At 50.5% G+C, this 23,486-nt stretch overlaps 1 protein-coding gene across 4 annotated transcripts; it reads right to left on the minus strand.

Annotated features, from left to right (window-relative positions):
* Positions 1-990: 990 nt before the first annotated feature.
* Positions 991-22,881, minus strand: PFKFB3 (6-phosphofructo-2-kinase/fructose-2,6-biphosphatase 3). Of its 4 annotated transcripts, XM_037389399.1 has the most exons (17): positions 22,280-22,881; positions 17,298-17,423; positions 16,875-16,971; positions 16,337-16,403; positions 16,108-16,182; positions 15,785-15,841; positions 13,884-14,008; positions 12,954-13,161; positions 11,965-12,111; positions 11,480-11,584; positions 10,394-10,523; positions 10,121-10,183; positions 9,886-9,950; positions 8,126-8,296; positions 6,997-7,019; positions 4,970-5,020; positions 991-3,977 (listed from the first exon to the last, which is right to left on the minus strand). In XM_037389399.1, exons 1-17 carry the CDS (start codon positions 22,356-22,358, stop codon positions 3,971-3,973), a joined length of 1,596 nt encoding a protein of 531 aa, XP_037245296.1. In that variant the 5' UTR covers positions 22,359-22,881; the 3' UTR covers positions 991-3,970. The 4 variants fall into 4 exon arrangements, with proteins under 4 accessions (XP_037245296.1, XP_037245298.1, XP_037245297.1 ...); XM_037389401.1 differs by lacking the exon at positions 4,970-5,020 and having other exon boundaries at positions 22,280-22,880; XM_037389400.1 differs by lacking the exons at positions 4,970-5,020; positions 6,997-7,019 and having other exon boundaries at positions 22,280-22,879.
* Between the last annotated feature and the right edge of the window lie 605 nt (positions 22,882-23,486).

A 23,486-nucleotide genomic window follows, 5' to 3' on the forward strand; every position in this document is an offset into this window, starting at 1 on the left:
AGCTTTAAATCTGAGAGCCCTCTCCCTGGTGAGAGGCCCTCTTGCACAGAGCAGAAGGGAGGAAGCAGATGGCTCCTTTGCATCCCAGCAAGCCCCAGCCCAAAGCAAGGCTCAACCTGCACTGAAAACCCAGGGAAGATCAGAGCAAGAGTTGCACATCAGCCAGCAGCAACTAACCACAGAGCTGAGCTTGAACACATGGCAGTCCACACTTTTTTTTCTCTCCCCTCCTATTTGCTCCTAACAAGCTTTCAGAAGCACAACTGCTCAAGAGGGACGAGCCTCCAACCACATGGGGACCATCCACCCAAGATGTGCTCTGGAGCACCATCTTCAAATTGCACTTTTTGCTGCCTCTGCTCCCTCTTTTGCTCTGGAGCTGGGGGGAGAAACAACAGGAAAACAACCAAACTAACTTTGCAGAGAATTTTCAACTTTGCTCGCAGGTGGCATCTGCTCTTTTCCTGCCTTCAGGGCAAAGACAGCTGTGATCTCAGAGGACAGCTCTTGCCCAGCCCTTGAAATTCATGAGGACCATTTTAGACAGGTATTTGGTCTGAAGAACCATACTAGTTTTGAATAAATGCCTAGACCTGCCTAACTTGCAGCCTATGTGAAGATCTAGGCAGGACATATTCCAGCACATCACCTTCATACTGAGCAGTGATGGAGTAGGTAGAACCTGCAGGGTATTTGCTTGCCCTTAAGGTGTTGACACCTGGTTGCAGGAGCAATGCCCTCAGTTCCACAGAGGAGCTCTTCACTCACCCTAACAGAAACTTAAACATTGCTGTAGTGTGGTCAGAAAAAAAGGGTTCAAGCCACAGGATCCAAATGGTTTCCCTTGGAGATGATACTCAGCAAATCCGCTATGGGGCCAGGAGGGATTTGAGGTACAGGAACATGTGTAAGGCAGGACTATGTGGCCACCAAGCTGCACATGAGATGGGCCTGAGTAATTCCCAACACAAGGAACAACCAGGCTACATCTGTATTTTAACAAGATTTTTTTATTGGTCCAGCAACTGCAAAATATACAAATTTCTGAAAGGCATACCCTGTTTTCAAGCTGGCACAGCTTTGTATCAGGCAATTATTCCAGACTTATATACAGAACAGTTAACATACCACAATTAAAAAATCCCAAGTAACTACCCTTCTCCAAGCTTTGCAGTATACATTAAATAAATAAAGAGCGCTTTGCTATCAAACAAAAAAAAATTCAAGTATCACAAAGGAAAACAAAACAAGCAGGGGGAAGAACCCATCAGTGTAGTTTGGCAAGTCCCCCCTCCCCACCTGCCTTGGCTGGAGCATCACTGCCCAGTCCTTGGCTCTGTTAACCAAAACAGAGGGGCAGCATGATTGCACAGGGTTGACACCATCCCATTTACTGCCAACCCCTCCAGCACGAGAGGACCTCTTTGCTGCTCAAAGACCAATTTTCCCCTTGCTGGAAAAAATGCCAAGTTCCAATATCATCTTTTTGTAGATCTTCAAGACTTCTATTATTCCCAAAGGAAGAACATTTAGGGTCATGAAGGTTTTTTGCTGTTTGATTTTTTTTTATATATATATATTTTTTATATATATATATACATACACACACACACACAAATACACCCCAAAACATCTGCAGAATTACATGTGTACAGGATTGATTAAGGGGCAGCCAGATGTCATGTTTGCATTTGCTGGCTTATCTTACCCTAGCAGGAGGAGAAAGATAAAACTCCCCAGGAAGGAGGCTGAAAAGACAAGTGACTTGCCTTCCCAAAACATCCGTTTTTCTCCAGGTCAGATAAACCAAAAAAGCAGATGTTGACTGCGTACATAGGGAGAAGCCTGCTTTTAACGCAGTTATTAAAAAAAAAGGGGTGTGGGAGGGAAATTTCTTTGTTTCATCTGTACAGGACTATAATACACATATGCACAAGCTCACACAGGCAGGGCACTGCCAAGGCCGCCTGCCCCAGTTGGGCATGGACCCCCCCCCCCCCGTTGTCGGTGCCGCTCCGAGCACATGCTTTGTCTGCATGAGGCTGAAGCGCTAGGCACTGTGGTTCACCTTTTCCCCAAAGGAAAAAAACAGAGCAACCCCCCCAAAAAACATACATGCACAAACATACACAGAAATTTTAAAAATCATGACTTCTCCCCAAAGCTGTCTACTCCCATCCGCAGGGATGTTGTTTCCTACCCAGTGGGCTGGGGAAACCCATGGGAAGATGAAGCCAGGGAGCTGCCCATCTCCAAACACCCAGTCCAGTGCTGCAAGAGGGCTTGGCTGCCTGCACCTTCTGCCTCCAGCTTAGTGATGCAGCCAAAAAGCACAAGGTGAGGATGGAGAAGAAGCACATACAAGTGGGAGGAAAAAAACCCCAAACACCAACACCCAAACCAGAACCCTAAAAACAGACAAAAAAACGCCAAAAAAATTTTCAAAATCCAGACTTATGTACAAAGCAATAGTGGTTAATTGCCATTTTTAGCTCTGTCTCGCAGCCTGGGACAGGCTGCCAAGAAAGAATCTCTCGTATCAAACCACTGGGAGTTGGCTGATGGAGTCTACGTCAGGACCTTGCCCTATTTTCCCCCCCATACACACAGACCTTGAACACCATAACTACTATGTGTTTTTTTAGTCCCAGCTTTCCAGCATGCAAAATAAAAAATTTAAAAAAAAAAAAAAGCTGCCTGTATTCAGGCTTCCCCTGTTAAGGGGCACAACTTGAAAAAATAACAGTTATGCTTCTGCCACAAATAAAGTGCAAAAACCAAGCGGTTTCTAGGTATACACACAGACACACACATGTGTGTGAGCATGTATATATATTAAATTAAAAAAAATAAAAAGAGAAAGAACACAGACAAAACTGTCCCTTCTTGTGCCTTTTTGCAGCCATACAGGGACTCCTGCATCCCAGCCAGACCTCTGGCCACCTCCACAAGACCTGTGTGTCTGCAAAACGCATCTAGCTCAGCCTGCCCACCTGCAACGCTGCAGGGATTCAACCCCCCCTTGCAAAATCTCTGCTTTCCTCCAGGGAAGAGGAAAGGGGAGATGAAGTACTGGCATATACCTCAACTGGTCCTCAGTCTCCCCAAAAATCAACACACACCTGAACTCAGACTATCCCTTCACGTTGAGATGAAAGCATCGCCCGAGCCACCCCCAGCGTGGCTACCCCTGTACTACAGGCAGCTCATGAGCAGTTCTAGAAGCAGATCTAGATTCTCTGCAACCCCCTTTAAGGTGTATCGATTAAAAAAAAATAAAAAAGGAAAGAAGGAAAAGAATGTTTTGGGGTCCTTTTTTGGTTAAACCCAGCAGTTCTTGCTGTGGAAGACTTGACACAACTGCCTTCCTGGTGCTCTCGAACCTGGGTGAGTCAGGCTTGCGTGTGCAACAGGCTGTAGTGTGGGTAAAGGACTGCAGCACAGCACATTAGGGGCTTTGTTGAAAAGTAATTAATAACAATAAAAATAAAAAAAAAATGCAAAACCCCTTCAGTCCCCCCTCCCCTTCCCCCTATTTCTCTGCTAACCCTGCACCATCCACATATATACACAACCCACCCGGATATGGATGGGTACCAATCATCTATAGAAAAGAAGATCAAAACGGCTTACAGAGAGGAAAATTAAACTCCTGTGCACTAGAAGCACTTTACAGCTTGCTATGATCTAATAGGACACTGGAGAGGAGAGCAAATGCCGCAGCTTAAAGATGTGGCGGTGACCCCAGGGAGCTCGGCTCCTCTCCTCTGCTCTCCCGCATCTCTCCCCCTTCAGCAGAGCAGTTTGCAGATGAACGGGTGTGGGTAGAAACAGCTGAGGGCCAACCTTGCCAACTGGTTTATAAGCAAGCTTCAGAAATGGCGATGGGATGGGAAGCTGGCGTCGCCACTGGTGTCGCTGGTGGCCTCACAACAGCGCCATCGGAGTCACGACGGCTTCTGCGAGTTGTTCATGTTCTGCAACAAGAAGGGAAGGATGGGGATTGGGGATCACGCTTGGGTTGGACCCCATTCTGGCAGTATCGTCCATGGGCACATCAACAAGAGGACAGGAGAGTAACAAAAAGCCACAGCACGAGTCACTATGAAAGCATCCACCACAGCAGAGAGGACACTGCCCACCCAAGGAGAGAGGGGGGAGGGATGTGCTGACTCTACCCACACACATCCCCTGGCTTTAACTACAGCGTGAGAATTTGACAGAGATATCCCTAAAAACCAAAGTAACCCTCCCACCCAACCCATTCTGTACTTCTGAAGCTGCAATTTGGTCCATGCAAGGCAAGGTGACAAGGGACCATGGTGTTCATCCAAGGAGCCCAATTAAACATCTTTCTCTTGCTTTCCTTGAGGGTGGGCAGTGTCTCCCCTGCCTGCCAAGGACGCGGTCACTGTCTGTCCACCCTTGGCACTGCCAAGAGGAAGCTCCTGCTGGCCATGCCAAGGAGCTAGCACGGGGACCAGACACCACCAGTGGCACGACAGGAGCACCCGCTCCCCCAATGATGCGCTGTGAGGTTTCACAGGCCCTAGAGCTGCTTCGGACACAGCCCTGGTGCAGGGTAGCAACAACTGACACCCACCAGCATGAGGCAAGGACCACAAAACCAGAGACAATCGGCTAAACACAAGCAGGACCAGCCCCAAGAGTGATGGCTGGAGGAGAGCATCTGCTGGAGGAGAAACCCAATGGGAGATGATCACCACAAGGACATTTCCCACTTCGCAAAACTAGACAAAACAGGCTGGGGAAAAAAGGACTAGGAAACAGCCAGGAAGGTTTCTCAAGGTTTGTTGTTCTTTCTTTTTTGCTTTTACTACCTAAACTGCCTCTCACAAGCACCAGGAATCCCAGCCAGGCTACGAGGCAGGGTGGGCTGAGCTGTCCTCTGTTATCTAGGGAGACAGGAGGAGGGTTAGGAAAAGCCACATGCACCACAGCCATTTACCTTGGAAATATTAGTAAAGAGAAAACTTTGAGAAAGTGACAAACAGGTCGTCTTTAAGCATGAAAAGTGAAGGGGAGAAGAAGGGAGGGGATCAGGTTGTTGTTAAAAAGTGCAGTTTGGATCACAAACCAAGCAAAAGGAAAAGAAATCATCACACCAGGTAGTCCCACGACCCCAAACCAGCTCGACCCCACAGCCAAGAGAACTCTTGAGTTACACAGCCATGTCCCCAGCCTCTCCAGGTGTCCCCTAGTCCTCCTGGATGGGGGTCAAGATCCCAACAGTGAGAGCTGATGCAATGAAGTGCCCACTCCAACCAAGTCCCATGGTGCAAATTGGGGAGGAGGCACCTTCCACGTCCCCTGAACCCATACAGGTTGTGGTGGGACACAGTGAGGGACCAAATGCATGTAAGTACAAGACAACAGCCTCCAAGAGGTAACAACAGTGTGAATGCCACCAAGCCTTTGGCTGGGGGTGTCTTCATGGATCCCTCAAAAATAGCTTTTAAACTCCACACTAGTAGGTGGAAGCAGGCTCCCAGTAGCTGGGGATTTAAACTTGCTGCTGCCAGCCTACACCTGGGATGGGTAACCATCACTGCCTGCTCCAGCAGAGCTCCTGGTCTAGCAAAATGCAATGCAGCCATCTCCCAAACTCAACACTGAAGCATGTTTCCACTGCCCCAGCCAGCACTGGAGCACGCAGTGCTTTTTATTACAACACAGTTAAGAGAAAGGTGGATAAAGGGATGGACAGAGAAACAAAAACACTTCCAAAGCAACCCAAGATGACCAGGCACTTCCATCAGCGGCTTTTGTGCCTGTGAGCAACCAGGGAGGGAGCACAGGCATGCAGGCCATGCTGAGCCACCCAGCCTCTGCACTTGCACAGGACCAGAGGTGTGATGACCTTCCCCAGCCCATCCACAAGCAAAGCCAAGCGTGTCCTTCCTAACTTCCCTTTTTTTTCAACAGGTTTACTCCAAAAAGGGGAAGAAACAGGAGGTTCACCAGCTGTAACGTGCTAGCAGGGCTGAGTTCTGGCCTGGCCATGTTCTAGCCAATCCTTCCATCTTCAGCCCACGAAACGAACCTGGACCAGGATGCTCACAGGCTGGTCTAGAGGGCAAAAAGACCCCTGGGCACTACCCCCAGCCACAGCTCAGCCCCAAGATCTCCCTGGTCTCCAAGAAGACATTTGAGCACAGCTCAATGACTGCTGCTCTCAAATCAATGACACAGCATGATTCAAGTCCAAAGGCTTCAAATTAATCCAGAAGCTGTCCTGTCCCTACTACACATGAATCTAATGGCACTAAGCCAAAATGTCAAAACCTTGATTATTCATAATTAGTGCACTAAATGTTCAAGGCATCTCGCTTTCTTAACAGAGGTAGAGGATGACAACACCCTTGCATCTACTCTGCCCAAGACATCTGGCCAACTGTTCCCAAAATCCAGGTTTGCAGAACTGCAGATGCCAGGGCCCAGGATCAGTCCAGCTCCAGAAAACACAATCCTGCTCCCATGCAGGCAACAAAACCCTGCTGAGGGCTGAGATTAGAACCTTCTCAGATGTCTCTCTGGTGCCATCACTCATAGACAACTCTGAGCCCTCAGGAAGGACAGACCACCTGGGTCTATCACCTACAGTACGATGTGCTATTGCAGAGGAGAAAACTCTAGGAAAACCCAAGAGCATCTCCCATCCCGTGACTATCCAAGGAGAAGGCAGGGAACTGAGACATCATCAAAAGAAGGCAAGTGATCATTTGTTTCATTTCTCGATGCCATCGGGACATTTACCCAAGCTGGGCTACTGAGGGGTTGGACAAAGCAGCATCCATTGTCTCCTCTTTACCTTTTCTAAGCCGTAGGCAAATTGCACCCACCCACCCAGCCCCGAGAAATATTAACTCCAAGAAGTCCATGCCCCCGCTGGGTATCACAGCGACAACAAAACAACCAGTGGGATGGCAAAAGACATGGAAAGGGGGTGAAAATAAGACGCAAGAAGGTACTTACAGGCATGCCTTCCCTAGTAAAGGCTGCAGAGAGACAGAGAGAACGGAGAGAGCTGTCAGTAACACCGCACGAGTCCAGGCAGAGGACACCGACGGCAGCGAGGGGCACCTAACAGCCAGAGCTTCCAAACCCAGCGCCGGCAAAGGGTTTGTTGCAAGACTCAACCAGCCCAAGCGGAACCCCAAAAGCTGAATGACTGACCAGGGTGCCCTGCTCGGTGCTTGCTGGGGTGGGAAGACTCATGCAAAGCGGTCACCAAGCAGAGTGGCTGGAGGAGCACAGCACCCTTCCTAACCTGCCCGGGATCTGGCCAAGAGGACACCAGACAACACAGACAATGCCAAGAAGAGCTGGGCAAGACAGCCAAGATGCAACAGGCAGCTAGTGGGAAGGGCAGCATGGCGAAGGGGCTCCTAGATATATATGCTGTTCTCCAGTACCACCCCAGCTCCTTAATGAGCACAGGGAGAGGTTTTGCTCCTGGAGAAGTGTGCAGCAAGCAAGGTCTCTCTTTTTACATCCCTTCACTGGGGGGTGAAAGAGGAGAGGACACATAAGCATCATGGCAGCTATCCACAAGGCTTCACCCAGGGCTGCAGAAGGCAACTGGGTTCACCATGCCAAGAGGCTTCTACTCATTTTTGGTCCATTTTACCTATTGCTCCAAGAAGGAGACCCCTCCAGCCAAAGATGAGCCTTGGCAGCTCCTTCTTGAGGGAAGCACAAGAACATTTGCTTTACTGCAATGCTCAGACCTACACCAGAGCCAAGCACATCCAGGGGGAAGGCATGAGCCCTTCAGTCCTGCCCACTCTAGAGATGCAGCTCCTCAGGAGGCTGACACCATGATGTCAGATGGCGAAGGCACTAAATTAATGCAGCCTAGAGCTTTGGAGGGCTTTACAGCACTCTCGAAACCCAAGAGAGGATCAACAGTGACCCTTCAGCGGGTGCTCCCAAAACCAACCCAAGGCAGGGAGGGACAGCAGCCGTGGGAGAAAGATGCATCTCAGGGACAGCAGCACAGCTTGCAACAAGTGCAAGCCATTCCCCAGCTTCAGGAACTACAGGAGGACAACAAACAATAAAACAACAAGAACAACAACAACAAAAAAAGAGTTCAACTAACTTGTCCCGGCAGCTGCGTGGGCACTTCCTGAGGAACACAGCCCGGCAGGGCGGAAGGAACAGCCACATGCTCCTCAAAGCTGTTGATGCGAGGTTTTTTGGTGGGCTCTGGGCTTGCTAGAGGGGTAACGCTATTACGTCTCATGAGCGGGTTAGGTCCCTTCTTTGCTTCCTAAATTAAAGTAAGACAAAGAAAAAAGTAAACAAAAAATAAAATAAAATATAAAAAAAAAGGGAAGAAGGCGACAGTTATAAAGAAAAAAAAGCAGCAGGTTGTTTTCTTTTTTTTTTTTTTGTTTTCCTTAAAGCAGCCTCTGCTTTTCCCCACAATCACTGTCTATGTGCGAAGGATGCAATGAAAGGCTCTGGACACCAGAAAAAAAAAACAACCACAAACCCTGATGCAAAATGTTCAAGAACGCAGCATGATTTCCCAAAGGAGAGGGAAAACAAAACAAAAACAAAAAATAAAAGGTTCTGCACTCGGAAACGAGACAGACTTTCTCCTCACCTGAGCCTCGGCTCACAAAAAAGTAAATATAGATTGCTGAAAAGCCTAGTGGTAATCAAAAGCCATACGACAGAGGGAGGCACCCATCGGTTTCCTCGAAGCCCGTCCCTCCGACCCAGGGAGAGGTGTGAGAGCAAGAAGAGGGAAGACGAGCGAGCCCAGGCGGATATGGAAGATTTGGGAAGTGGGGACAGAGCAGCCAGCAAGGGTCAGCACCGCGCCAAGCTCCAACTCAAGCGAGATGGGATGGAGGGGCAGCACCTGCACAGCCGAGCAGAGGGACCCAAGCACTTCACGCGTGTCTGGCTCCATCCTACCTGCTGGGGATGGCAGGAGGGCCATGGGCTGCAAGGGTGGTGGGTGGTGAAGGAGGGCACCAGTGGCCCCCCACGGCGAGGGGAAGGACCAGCTTCCCCCGCTACGGCCACAGGAAGGGAGAGGTGGCTCAGACACTGCTGCCTGCCAAGGTTGGGAAGCAAAGGAAAGGAGACGTGGGCCAAAAGGGGACGGCTCCGATCATCCAACAACCAGTGGGCTCCATCACCGCTAAGCACAAGTTGGAAATGTCCCAGCAGCTGGGACATGGGCCCTGCCAGGGTCCCTGGGTCCCCCTTGGGTGGCCACCCAGCCCTGACAGAGCTGGCATCCCCCGCTCTGGCCTCCGAGAGCCCAGTGGAACATGTGGCAGATGGACCTGACCTTGCAGCAGTTCTTCTCCACACAAGGGGTCTCTTCCCCACAGCATCCCCAGCCCAGTGCCACCAACCCCAGCCCTACAGAACGGCACTCTGGTAACCTCACAGAGCAGTGGGCATGCCAGGGAAAAAAACACCAAAAAACCAAACACCACAAAGGCAGGAGATGGTGGGCAAGGCATCGAGCCTGGGCTCTGCCTGCCATCTGGGAGACACAGGAGAAGCCACCTTCTCCATCTGTAGCTCCACACCCCACTCAGGTGAGTGGATGACTGCACAGGTAAAAGTCAAAGACCAGGGAAGAGCTTTCCCTGGGCCGGCTTTAATCAGGGCAAACACACTGGGAAGCAGGCATGTGCAACAGTCCTTTTCCCTCAACTGGCCACATCTTTGCAGCACAAGAACCCATCTGATGCTCCAGCCCTCCAGCAGCACTTTCAAAACATCCAGCTGAGCAACCTCCCCATGCCCACCCCAGCCATCCTCACTGCCAGCTGACCATGGGGGAAAGGAGGGGGACACCAAGGGACGGCTCCGAGGAAAAGCAACACTCACCTCTGGCCGTTCCCTGTGGGTGTTGACAGCTTCAATGTTCAGCGAGATGGACTCCACCCGGCAGCCTGCAGAAGGGAGCACAAGGAGACAGAGGTGCCATCAGCAAACCCCATGGGCACAGGATGCTATGAAGTGCCCCATTCCAGACCCCTGCTCTTCTCCCAGAGGCAGCTTGGATTCAGAAGGAGGTACAAACCAAACCCCTTGGCATGTTTAGTAGAAAGGCACCACTTACCATAGGCCACCGGGGTCAGCTTCAACACTGTGTGAAGGGGACACTTCAGGTAAGGCATTTCATCTGCAGAGGAAGCAAAGCAGGAGGGTTACCCCACCCCCTCTCCAAAAGTGGGCTGAGGCATCTTCATCAACAGCTAAGGCCACCCCACACCAGAGAGATGCATGCTCCAGGCCCTGCATGGACCTGAAGACATCTCTCATCTCCTCAGAGTTCCTTCTATCATCCCTCCTCTAGCAGGATCAATCCTCTCCCCAGGGACAGGGAGCTCACCCGCACTTTTGTCCAGGAAGTATGCCAGGAGACAGCGCATGACGGCCTGGTGACAGATCACAAGGACATTCTCTTGTCTCTCCAGCTCCATGATGACCGGCTCCAAGCGCTGCACCAGGTCTTGGTAGGACTGAGACAGAAGGGAAGACATGGCATAGCATCAAGAAAACAAGCACCTCATAAGAAGCAATGGTCTTTGTATTGGTACGTTTGTTGATTTCATGCCTCTGACTAAACCAATATAATTACTGCTAACAAACAAGCAAAGTTTCAACAAATCCTCATCTTCAGGCTATTCTAGATCAATAGCTGCTTCTTCTTCTGGCCCGAAGAGAAAGAAGCCATTCACATCTCAGTTACAGCCCTGGAGAGTTTATTAAAGTAAACAGCAACTGCACAGGGGCTTTAGGCATAGTGTCTCTATCATCTTGAAATTTGACTTTCTGGAGCAACCTGAAAAACTCCAGTGTTTTGAAGGACTTCATAAAGAGCTGTGACAGGCAGCCAGAAGGATCCCCAGACACCCAGGCTCAAGTGTCAGACATCCCCGCCCCCCTTAAGACACCTCAGGAGGAGCCTCCCAAGATTTTTCCCAAATGTCTATGGGTGTAACTTAATTTGGGGATAAAAAGCCCAATTCACAACCTGAAGCATCATCCCTAGTGTTACACCCTGAAGGCAAATTGCTAGGAATGGAGATATCAACACCAGCCCTCAGGGAATGATACTGAGAACAGGCATCGAAATTACTTCTTTGCAAATGAAAGAAAGGGCAATTGGGGCAGCACAGCACTTGGAGTGGATGTAAGGGGGGAGGTTGGACTAAGAAACCTCCGGGCCCCTCCTCCCTCCCTTTTGCTTTGAAGTCAATGGGACTGTTTGTTAAGCGACACATTTCTTCATGAGATCTTCACATACCACGATTTCACAAGAGCTCAGCACAAAAGGTAAACATGAGCCCTGACCTTTCCTGATTCTCGTTTCTTGGAACACTTACTGCTTCCCTGCTCCAAGTGTAGAGGACAGAATGAAAACAAGAAACATACAGGAAGAGTCACACCTCTGAAGGTCTCCTTGCAGACCTACCTCCCCAGAAGGATAGCGGTAGTAATATTTATCCTGATCACGTAAAGCAAATTCCTCTGGATACTGCTCCCTGATTTCTTCATATGTCATTTCTTCACACACACCCTGCCAGAACAGGACGTCCATGAGGTTACTGGACGTGCTCAAGTCAAAAAGCATCAGCACACCCAGCATGCAAAACCTTCTCCAAGACAGTTGTCTATAACCCTCCAAGTGGCCAGCTACAGAGCAGTTCCAAGCAAGTATCATTTTAATCTGCTCACTCAAGCCAACATCTTGAAGCATCTGCATGACACAGAGCTAAGATCAGAAGCCAAGCCAAGTTGTGGTTACTGCAGCAGAAGTGCCACCCTTTCCCACAGAAGGAAAATCTCCCCAGAAAAGGTGAGATTTAGGCAAAATTGAAAAGGCCAATGCTATCACCCTCTCTGCCAAGCAGCAACCAGCATAATACAGCTGTTTCTACTGCAATCAAAGAAACTTACAGCATCGATTTCATTGAGTGCCTTCCACTGCTCATAGGGCAGCTGGAGAGCTTCTGCCGTTTGGATTGTCCTCTTTAGTTGGCTGGTCCAGACTTTGAGGTCCTTCAGGTTCTGCTCTTCAACAAACTTGTTCAGTGCCAGTGCAAACTGTGGGACATAAAAAAGGGGTTGATTCCTGATCCACAGCTTCCCAGCGGGCCTTCTTCCCTGCTTCCCAGTAAACGTTGCCTTCTCCAGGACCTCTTTTGCCTTCTATAGGCAGACACATCAGCCTTCTGCTCTGAGGTGAAGAGCAGCCACACATGCATTGATCCCCAGAAGCTATGAGGGGTATGAGAACAGAAAGAAAGCAGAGAAGAAAGCAACAACCTAATGGCATAGAGGAACAACATCAACATCCAAGAAACACCACCACAACCTGGGCTCTCCTATAATGCTACGGGAGACCCCTAGCCAACCTTAACCACAGCTCTGCTCATTTGTCGTAGAGCTAAATTGTTGTGTCCTGTGGTCCTTGGTAACAGTCACACCTCAGATGACTCCATTTGGACTTCAAAACGGTCTGGCAAGCCAAAATAGCTATTCACCCTCTCTGAAGCAGTGCGTTTGACCTGGTCTTTGAAGAATCAATAACGAGCAGTCCAAAAGCACCCTCTGAGCTGGCTGTCCCCTTCCATAGGGTGGCAGCAGTCCTACATCCCACCCTGCCTGTGGGCAGGGTCTGAACCAACTCAATGAAGACACTCATACCCTTCTAGAGATTTCTTCAGCCCAACCTCTGTTAAACCCTAACGACACGCAAGCCAACATGCAACGCTGATGGCTGGGAAAGACTTGTTTTGAGGCCATGCCAGAGCCCATACTTACCAGCTCTATGCATGGATCCTCTGAGCATCCCAGAGGTCATCAAATACACACTGAACCAAACGCATGGTATCTACTACAGCCACATCACTCCTAGAAGCCACAGAGGAATACTCCTCCCTCACCTTCTTGCCCCTGTTGGAGAGGCCCGAGTCACCTCCGAGCCGAGCCTTGAGGTTGGACTCGCTTTCGCCATGTCGACAAAGGTAAATGGTGCGGGGCTGGACATGGATGTTCATCAGGTAGTAAACAATCCTGCTCTGGATGTGATCCTGAACCCTGTTGACCAGGAACTGCTGGCCAACATCGATGACTTTGATGAGAGAAAGCTCCCTAGGGAAAGCACAGTGAAGATGAGGCGGGAGCCAGTGGGGAAAGCAGAAAGAAACAAACATCATCCTTGAAAAATGGCTTTGTGAGGTATCTCAGTCAACATAATCACCCAGCTAAAAGGATCTCCTTCAGGCTATTTTCAACAGGAAGCCAACAGGTAATGGCAATTCATGGAGAGCTAATTAACACCAGTGTAATCGCCGTTCCTCCTCACAGCAGTAAAGAGGATTAAACAGGACTAGCAGCGAACATGTTCCTCCCCAGGACAGAGCTCAGCAGGACCAGGATAATCCATGCAGGGCAGCAAAGGTCTTCCCAGGCCACACATTAGATGAAACCACAGGGCCTGCTCAACCTTGTGGTTTGAGCCTGTCCAAACACTCCCTTCCTTTCACTGGGACAAGGACAAAAGCACCTCAGAAACCCACAGACCCAAGTGCTTTCCCAAACCCTTTGTTTAGACTGCAGAACAAGGTTGAAATGGGGATATCCAAGCCCAGAAGAGCCTGGAAAGTTTTTGGTGCCCGAATCCCTGGCACAGGGCTGGGGAAGAACAGCATTTTGAAGGAAGCAGCCTGAATTCACAGTGAGGCTTGGCCAAACGTTATTCTAGTGTTGTTACATGTTTGAAGACAAAATGAAGTGCAGCTCCGTACTTCATCACTCCTCTCCTGGGAGAAGAAAGGCATCCAAGCCAGTTCAGAGGTCAGTAATTCTCTTACCGGTCACAGTCATCAGGGTCAAGTGGCTGGTAGCTGGCTTGGTAACAGTTGATCCTCTTCATGAAGTCCTCCATGGCATCAGTTGAATTACAGTCCCGGTAATCAGGGCTGGACAATTTTACTTCCTGTGTCAGGGTAAAAACATACCACAAAGAAAGGTTAGGAAGCAATCCAAGCCAGACCGTGCTTATTTCAAATTTGCAAGTCCTCCAAGATCCACTACCAGCTGACCCACTTTCCAGGCATCACATATCATAGGACAGAAAAGAAGCAAACTGGACCCAAAACTAAGCAAAAGGTGAGAAGCCTTGCGTGACTGGTATAGATTCATATCATCAAGGGGAGATCCCATTCTCCAAAGAGCTGGGGTAACACCTCAGCACCCAACAGTGGGAAAACTGAGCTTTCTTACGGCTAAAGGAAAGCATCAGGTTTAGACAATTCAAGCTGAGAATGGAAAGTGCATGCGCTTAGACAAGATGCTTATTCCAGGCCTCTTGAGTAAAGTTCCCGGGAGTTAGAGGTCAACCTGGCTGTCCACCATCCGAGACAGCAGGATGACAATATCCAGCCCACGTTTGTGCAGTATCTGCTACAAGCTACTGGGCTGAAAGATGCTGGAAGTGGGCAATGCAAATATCCAGAACTCTCATGGGCCAAGTTCTACCTGAACTACTCTAACATGCTATTTTTCCTGAAGATTTGGGTTTGAGCAGCAGCATTACACCTTAGGAACTTAACAAACAATCCCAAAGTCAACACATTAACACAACTGAGCAACATGCATGGCGTTGCACTGGGCTCACAGCACATTTTCTGCACTAAGAGCACCACTCAGCTGCAGCACCCCATGGAGCAAAAACCAACGCTCAGCTAGCAGTTGATTTTCTCCCCCTTCCAGCATTAGTTTCCAAAGAAAGGGATTAAATCCTCCAAAAAATCCAGCTTCAGGGTCTTGCAAAGAAGGAAAAAAAAAAAAAAAAAAGAAAAAAAAGATGGAGCAAACTGAATGTTTTCTTAGCATCATGGAAAAGGCTGTGTGCAACCTCCCAAAAAGACGGTCAACCGGCCCTGGGACACCAGCTCCCAGCAGGAGCAGAAGCCATGCTCTAGTTCCCATCCCAGCACCTTTTGTGGAGCCCATCCCAGGGGCAGAACAAAACCCTTCTCACAGACTTTGTATATCCTGAAACATTCCCAGACACCACGAAACGGCTTGTGAATTGTACAACTGGAGATAAGGCTGGAGCAGAGCCCAGCAGAGAAAGGACACTTTCATTCAGGTTAATCATGTCCAGGTAGACAATTATCACCTACCTGCCCTAGCCAAGCCTCATGGGCAAAGGAGGAGTTCTGCTGGTGGGAAAGCAAAGATCCAGCAGCTCCCAAAGGAGCCAGGAAGCAGTGATTTATTCTGCTCTCCCAGCCAAGACTTCAGCGAGTGGCAAGAAACCTCTAAGCTGGGCCGCCATTCTTCTCAAAGCAGACCTCAATAGATTTTTGGGAAGCTGCATGTGGCTGAAGACGCCAAGCCTGACTGCTCTCTGAGGGGATTTAAACACCTAAACACACCCATCACTTTCAAAAAGTGAGACTTGACAGGGTCACCGAAACATCCTGAATACATTTCTCTCCTTGGTATCAAGTTAGATGTCAACAGAAATGCAGAGAGTGTGGAAAGGAACTGGGGAAAGGCTACAATAGCTTTTAATTTTCATTACTTCCAGGTGGCCCTGGGAGACAAAAGCTCCTTTCTCATCCCAGGACAAATAGATCATACAAAGATAAAAACCTCCTAATCCTCAGCCAACTCTGGCAAGGTGTTCAGATAAGAAACCAGCCAGGCACAGGTAGGAAATCCTACACAAGGGAAAACAAAAGCAAGACACTTCCATGCTTACCATAACGTTGCTGGCAACTACCGTGGGATCATTGCAGACAGATTCAATGAAGAACACCTGGAAAGCAAAGCAAAGCTCAGCTGAAAGCCACTGACAAGGTCTGTAACATTCAACCAGCCCCTTGCCCAGCCCAATCTCCTCCCCACTTGACCAGAGAGCTCCCTCTCTGCCCCATTCCCATCCTTTCCCTCCCCAAGGCTGGGTACTGGGAGCAAGGCAAGAGCTTCACATTTTTCCATCAAACCCAGCTGCAGCTCCCTTACGCATCATGAGGCCAACACTTTAGGACTGCACAATACAGGCAGCAGCCCACTGGTACCAACCTTGAACCCATTTTCTTTGGCAAAGTTTAGGATCAACCCTCTCCTCTCTCGCGTGGTATTGGTGGCATCAAAAACCTTTAAAAGCAAAAATTTCAATTAGCACCAAGAGCGCCTGGTTGCCCACCAAGGCCTTCCTCGGAGAAGGAACTGCAGAAAGAACCGCACAGGGCACAGCGCCTTTGGGACCAGGACTGCTGCCAAACCCTGTGGAGCAGATCTCTGAGCTTACCGCGATCTGGCCAGCCTCCTCCGTCAGGTACAGCTTGACATCCCTCAGGGCAGCCAGGGCACATTGCCTGCAAAAGAGGTGAGACATCCCTGGTCCTGATGTCCTTGGAGATGCTTGCAGCCAGTGCACAGCCCTCCACAAAAGGCGGCAGGCTTTGCAGCTCCTCCTCATCACTTGTCCTCCCTCACAGGGACATTTAGCAAAGACACCCTCTGTCTGCCAAAAACACAAGAGCCACGCATGCCGAGCAGCATGGCAATGGTGGATGAAGAAGCAAAGGCCAAACTTCATACCCTACATTACTGAGGCTGAAGGTGAATTTTGGGTACCACTGATGGAGGATGTGTCGGTGACCTTGAAGCTACGAAGCCCAGTCAGCTTCAGCTTTCAGCCCTTGGCACCCCAGTCAGGCCCTCCTTGGGCAGGCAGGGAATACTCAAGCTAAAGCCCAACTTTTCTGTTCATCACCCCCAAACATGCTCCCAGAGGCAGGCATTTGGGACTCAAGTGCAAGCACAGACACGGCGCCCACACTCACCTCCTGACTTTCATGGCCTCCTCATTGTCAGGGCGGAAGAAGTCATAGGAGCTGTAATGCTTCACCGCCTCCCGGCGATACTCCCCTACGTTGAAAACTGTGTGGGAAAGGTAAAGAACGTCAAAACCAGGAGCGGGTGTCAGCACAGCTCGACTCAGCTGTGCAGTTTCCTGCAGATAACGATTTCTAGCAAAGGGCCAAGAAGTGACATCCTTAGAGCAGGAGGCTCAGGGACATCCCTTGGTCTTCAAAGTGAAGGAGAACCTGGGCTGCAGCAGAAGAGATGGGAGGACATGGATATTTGGCCCATGGGATCCTGAAAAGATCCCCCACTACCTCCCACCTCCCAAGGCACTGAGCTCCTACAGGGACTCCCGTGGACCAGACCTCATGCTTCTCCCAGGCAGCCAGTGCAAGCCTCACCTTTTGTTGGGACACCAATCCAGTTGAGGTAGCGAGTCAGCTTCTTGGAGATGTAGGTCTTCCCTCGGGCTGGGAGGCCAACCATCACTATCACGGTGGGGGAATTGGCAAGCTGTGGCCCACAGGCTATGAGGACAAAGAACAACGTGAGCAGCCATTAATCCTCCAGCTCATCTTGTATCAAGGCTCTTGCTCTCAACCCAGCCTTCCCCCAAGTCCTTCAGCAGCTAGAGGAAACCCAACGCCTCTGCTCTGCACCATCTCTGCAGTATGTCCTGTGCATCCCTCTCCTAAGCCTGGACAACCAAAACCTTGAGCAGGTGAATCCACTGGCTTATTTTTGCACGGGATCTGCTGAATGACCATCTGTCGGAGCAGGGAACATGGTGGATGGCTCCATGGCTGCCCAACAGTGAGTCAACTGCCTCAGCTAAGCCACGGTGACCCAAATTCACCCTGGTGCCAGCCAAACAGCCACAGCAAGGAGAACATTCCTGATGGCTGCAAACTGGGCAAGGAATCAGCAGCTGATCCAACCTCCCTGCAGAACCTCTGTGCCTCAGTTTCCTCAAAAAAACCCAAACCGATGAAAAACCACAAACCAACCAAAAGAACCCCAAGGCAAACACAACCTCCCATTCCTGTGGTTTGGCCAATTCTGTTTTAAGCTGAAGTTTTGTTGCTGCCGCTGTTGTTGTAAAGATGGTCCATGTCAAACAGCTGGAAATAAATCCAGAGGCATCACTTAGTGATGACCTGGCAAGCGAAGAGAAACTCCTCTCCAGCTCACCCAAATGGCACGACAAAAATGCAGACAAATCAGCTGTCGGGCTGCCCAGGTGAATCACTTCTCCCCCCATAAATCCTTTAGAAAGTAAATTCCTGGTTCAGTTTGGAGGAAATTGCTGAGGTTTCAGGACTGGGAATGCAGTTTGGGATTTTTTTTTAGTCCTCTGCAGCCCAGTGCCACAGGATGCATCTGGACCACACGCGGCTCCATGGATCATGTAATGTGGCAGCATCTCACTCCCCTCCAGGGTTTGCCCTGCAGAATCACTTCTCACATGGTGCTGCGCACACCACAGGCCAAGGCAGAAAGCCAAGCACTTTAAATGCTGGAAAGGAAGATTTTAACAATGCCTAATGGAATTTGGATTAGCCAGTCGCCTTTCATGCCTTCCGCCACAAGCCCTCCCAGCATAGGCAGGCCAGGCAGAGACCCTCCGGGGGATTTCTCACCCAGCCTTCAATCGGCCCGGGTGAGCCCGAAGACCTCATGGGAAAGGAATGCAGGGAGTGAGTGGCGGGTGGCAGAGCCATAAAAACTCAGCTTAATTACGGTCTGGGTGGAGAGCTCTGCCTTGCCTGTCCCAGCTGCCTGCAGGTGGGACCAGGGGACAGAGGCAGAGCGATCCGGAGATGCCAGGGGTTCCCTGGGGATGGAGACAGGGTGGTAGGTCGGGATAGATTTTTTTCAGTGGCGATCTGGGAAGGGCAAACAAACAGAGGTGTCCAGAAAGCACACAAAGCACATAGAACTTCGCTCTCCTTCTAAGAAAAAAGAATAAAATAAATCCACAGCTAAAGAAACCAAAATTAAGGCCACAAGGAAGAGTTACACCACCGGTACCCAGAAGAGCCACCCATCATCTGCTTGGCAGTCTCACCAAAGCAGAGATGAATAAACTACCTAAAAGAGATTTCCTTTTTTTTTTTTTAACTTCTCTAAATATTCCACATTCCTTAGGCTGGGGCTGCCCTCACACTCACTCCTTTTGTGCGACCTGCCTCCCCTGTTCCGCCTTTCAAAAGCCCGGGCCAGCTCCCATTGATTTCAGCTGCAAGCACCGATTCTGCGCTGGGGTACCAGGGGAGCTGTGCAACATACCCAGAGAAATATTTTTTCCTCTCTAACCGTCTCACATCCTCAACTAACCTATGGGTGCAAATCTTTTTTTGCACAAAATACCAACCACTTATTAGATAAAAGATAAAAAAAGGGAGGGGGGCAGGAATAATACCTCCTTTCTTTCCTACCTGCCAGGGGACAAAGGATCTCAAGAGTGGAGCCAAGAGGATTCGAGGCCATTAAAGTAAGAGCACTCTGAGAGGATGGGACAACGCTGGGTACTGTGCACATCCCTTTGGCTTCGGACAGCCAAGTCCGCCCCAGTGCTGGCGCTGCACTGGCACACACACGCCACCTCCAAAGGGTGCTGCTGGAGTTAAACACCTGTATTTGAGGAATCTCCCCCCAGTTCGGTTTGCTGCCAAAGCAAAGATCCAGGCTCCCCTTAGACCATGAAAAAGCATCTTTTTACAGACCTGGGAAGCACCTCCCAAGACACCAGGGCATGGGGTGTGCAACTTTTTATCAGGAACCTGAGCCCAAACCCAGCTAAATCACAAAAGCCTCCAGGAAACCTTGCATCAGGGATGAAACAGAAACCAGTGTTTTGCTCCCAGTGCTTCACAAAGCCCTAATTCATCATTTCTCTTCACCACCTGCTGGAAAGCCATCAGGGATTTCAATGCATATTCATTACTCGTTATTGACATCTATCCAGGTAAGTCAAGGTCAGGGATGACTTTCAAAAGGCTCAATCAGGGTATTTAGAAGCAGCTCGTCACTTGTGCCTTCTGTCTGCTACAAAGGCAGCGCTGATGCGCTCTCATGCTTCACCAGAGTGGGTTAAGGAAGACAAAAAAGGGGAAGGAAATGTGCTTCTATAAAAGGTTAGCTAAAATAGCCACCTTCCCACTTCAGGCATTTTTAGTCTCCTTGTAAGAAGTGTTCCCCCACACCTCCCACAAGCCCACGCCATATGTTCTACGTTAAATTCCCCTTTTCCACCTTCTTCCCTCTGCAATTCCTCAACACCTTCAGGGATGCAGCAAGAACATGTTTCTGCGCTGCATACTGTGCGCACACACACGCATGTGGAACTGCTATCCCCCTACTGACGTGTGAGCTGGGGCTTTTTTGCATGCACATCACAGACGTATTTTCACATGCCCTCATCTGCCGAGCCGGAGTGATGGGAAGAGGAAGGCAGTGGCAGCCCCCTTCCTCCTCGAGCATCCCCCAGCTGAGCCCCCTCCCCTTGCCTGGCTCTGCCCATCCAGCTGCCTGCGACGACTTGACTTTCCCAGCCCCTACGTGAGAGACGTGCAGCTTGACAGCAATTTAATGGATCGCCATCAAAAGGCCAGATGAAGGCATCACTCCGCATCCATTCGAGCCTTCCACTGACAAGGAAGTGAACAATCGGACTAATTATTTCACTCGCAGGCAGCGGCCAAGGCAGGAGCTTTCTGAGGATGCTCCCACTCCCTCCCTCCCATTGGCTTCACATTTCTGGTATACCTCCTCTCCCACCTGGCTGTGTGGCACTGCTGCTGCCAAGGAATTAATAGCACTTTGAGTTAAAATAGCCACCTTGAGTTTAAAAAAAAAAACAACAAACAAAACACAACCAAACTAAAAAAGCCCAATAACACTCTTCCCACAGAGTGTAACTAATGGTACCCGGCGTGGCTTATTCCCACCTTGGGATAAAATAAAAATAATCACAAGGCTACACCATGGCATTAACAAGCCCCTCAATGTCTTAATATATTAAAGTATGTTAGTGTTCTCCTCTGCCAAGAGGGAATTCTCTGAGAAACCAGGTGAATAAGTGGCAAAAACCCCAGGGAGGCTCCACACTCACAAGGGATTTCTTTCAGAGGTGTCAGCCCTCGAGAAAAACCAAACCAAACAAATCCAGCTGCAAAGCATTAAGCCAAGAGACATTTTCCCCAGCTAAAAGCAAAGCCCCGTGGCAGCCCAGATGTGCAGCCTGTTGCTGAAAGCCATTTCCTCGGCAGCTCCCACTGCACAGGCGGCATGTGCCACCCTCCACTGCAGGGCTTGGCCACCCCTCGCCACACGCCTGACCCATAGCCAGGGGGCTAAGACATGGCAAATCCATCGGATTTATTTTTTATTATTATCGTTTTTTAAAAGGGGGGCTTTCCAGCCAAGGGAAACCAATGTCCGAAGCCCCTTTACAAACGCCTGCTGAAGAAAAAGCACTGGAAAGCCTGATTCAGCCAACCGCCCGGGCCACTTCCATCCTTTGCCAGGCTGGGAAGTGCCACCGCCTGCATCCCGGCCCCCCCGCAGCCCCGGATCGGCCCATTCCTGCGACGTTTATTTAGTGACACGCAGTTGCACAACCGGCAGCTGTCAGTTCAGCTGTCGGGTGAGTTAAAAGAGCTGTCTCTCGAGCTTTGCTATTGTATTATATGATTCATGATTTGTTTTATAGTAACATCAGGATGACCCAAGCGTTTGCTGCCTTTTTTTTTTTTTTTTAAACGCAGAGGTTGGTTTGCAACACTCAAGATGCTTTCTGAGCTTCTGAAAAAAGAGAAATCACTGCAGAAGTTTCAGCATTAATTTCTGCCCCCTCACCCCCTCCACCTGCCTCCTATCTCATCTCACACACAGCACAGGGTCAAGCGGTAAAGTGTGTACGGCTGGGGGCTTTTTTCTAAATCCATCGCCCTAATCCTGCCCCTCCCCCCCCAAAAAAATTATTATATCATTGATAAATCTCAAGTTAGCAACCTGCTCCCTTTCCCTTTCAATCCCAGGGCTGGAGGCCACGGCGGGGGGGGGGGGGGGGGGGGGGGGGGTCGGGGGTGGAAATTGGGCCACGCGTGCCTCGGCACCTCCCCGCCCCCCCGGGGGGGCGCTGCCACGTGCTGGCTGCACCTTCCCCGGCGCTGGAAGTGACTCACGGGATGGCAGCGGGTGGGATGCGCCCGGGGTGATGCTGGAGGAGGCGGGGGAAGGGGGGGCGGGATGCTGCATGGATATTATGGGAAAGGGGGGGGGGGGGGGGGCGTTGCAAAGCCTCCCCCCCGGGGGTACGCTGGAGGAGGGGGGCTGCTCCCCACCCCAGCCGCGAGGATGCGGCGGTGCCCGTACTCACAGCGGCGGGGCAGCGCCGGGCGGTTGTCACTGGGAAGCCAGATCTTCTGGATGCGGCTTTGCGTCAGCTCCATGGGCATTTTTAAAAGAAAGGTCTTTTTGCGCTCCGCGTCCACCTTGATGCGTTTGCGGGGGGGGAAAGGAGGGAGAAGAAAAAGAGGAAGGAGGGGAAAAAAGAATAATAATAAAAAAGAAAAAGGCTTTTTGTTGCGGTCGCTGCTTTTGGAGGTGGTTTGAGCAAGCGGCTGCGGCGCTTGCGGATGCTTCTCGGAGCCTTGTTAAGGCTTTACGGCGGCGGGGGGGGAGGCGGAGGAAGAGGAGGGACGGCGCTTCAGGGCACAAAGCCGGCAGGGACGGCACCCACGCTGCCGCTGCGTGCGTGGAGAGAGCGAGCACGAGCCCCGCCGCTAATTTCGCTATCAATCTGAACGCCCCCCCCCAAAAAAAAAAATTAAAAAAAATTAATTTCCTTTTGATTTCGCAAAAATAAAAAGGAGGAAAATCTCCCGGCAGGGAAAGGAAGGGCTGGGCTGCCCGGCTGCTGCAGCGAGTCGGCCGGTGCTGCTGCCGTGGCCGCGCTGAGCCGGCGGTGGCGGCGGCGCCTATTTCTAGCCCGGCAGGGCCGGCGGGGCCGCGGCTCCCGCCCCCGGGGCGGGGGGGGGGCGGGGGGCGGCCGCTGCGCCGCCGAGGAAGGGGGGGGGGAGGGGGGGCGCGGCTCGGCTGCCGCCTGCCGCCCGCCCCCCGCACTGCAGCGGGGACAAAGGCGGCGCCGCTGCGCCCGCAGCCTTTGTTCTCCTGGTGGGGGGGGCGGGGGGGACACGGGCACTCACGCGGCTGCGGGGCTGCGCCGGGGGGGGGGGGGAGGGCGGAGGGCGCATGCAGGCGGTGGCCACGGTTAAAAAAAATAAATAATATACGGTTCGAGGCAATACGGTGGGATGGCGAGATTGCAATGCAATGTAATGAAATAGAAGAATAAAAGAAGGTCCGTAAACATTGTAAATAGTATTTATAAAAATGATAAATAAAAAAGAATAAAATGAAATCAAACGCAAATGAAGAAATACACGAAGTAAGCCACGACTGAAGTAAAACACCAAGTATAACACTTGAATGAAGTATAATACGAATGAAGTAAAATACGAAGTAAAATAAAAATGCAGTAAAATGAAAAAGAATGAAAAGAAAATGTAAATTAAGAGGAAAAG

This window comes from Falco rusticolus, chromosome 5 (genome assembly GCF_015220075.1).
Source record: "Falco rusticolus isolate bFalRus1 chromosome 5, bFalRus1.pri, whole genome shotgun sequence".
Taxonomy (NCBI): Eukaryota; Metazoa; Chordata; class Aves; order Falconiformes; family Falconidae; genus Falco; species Falco rusticolus.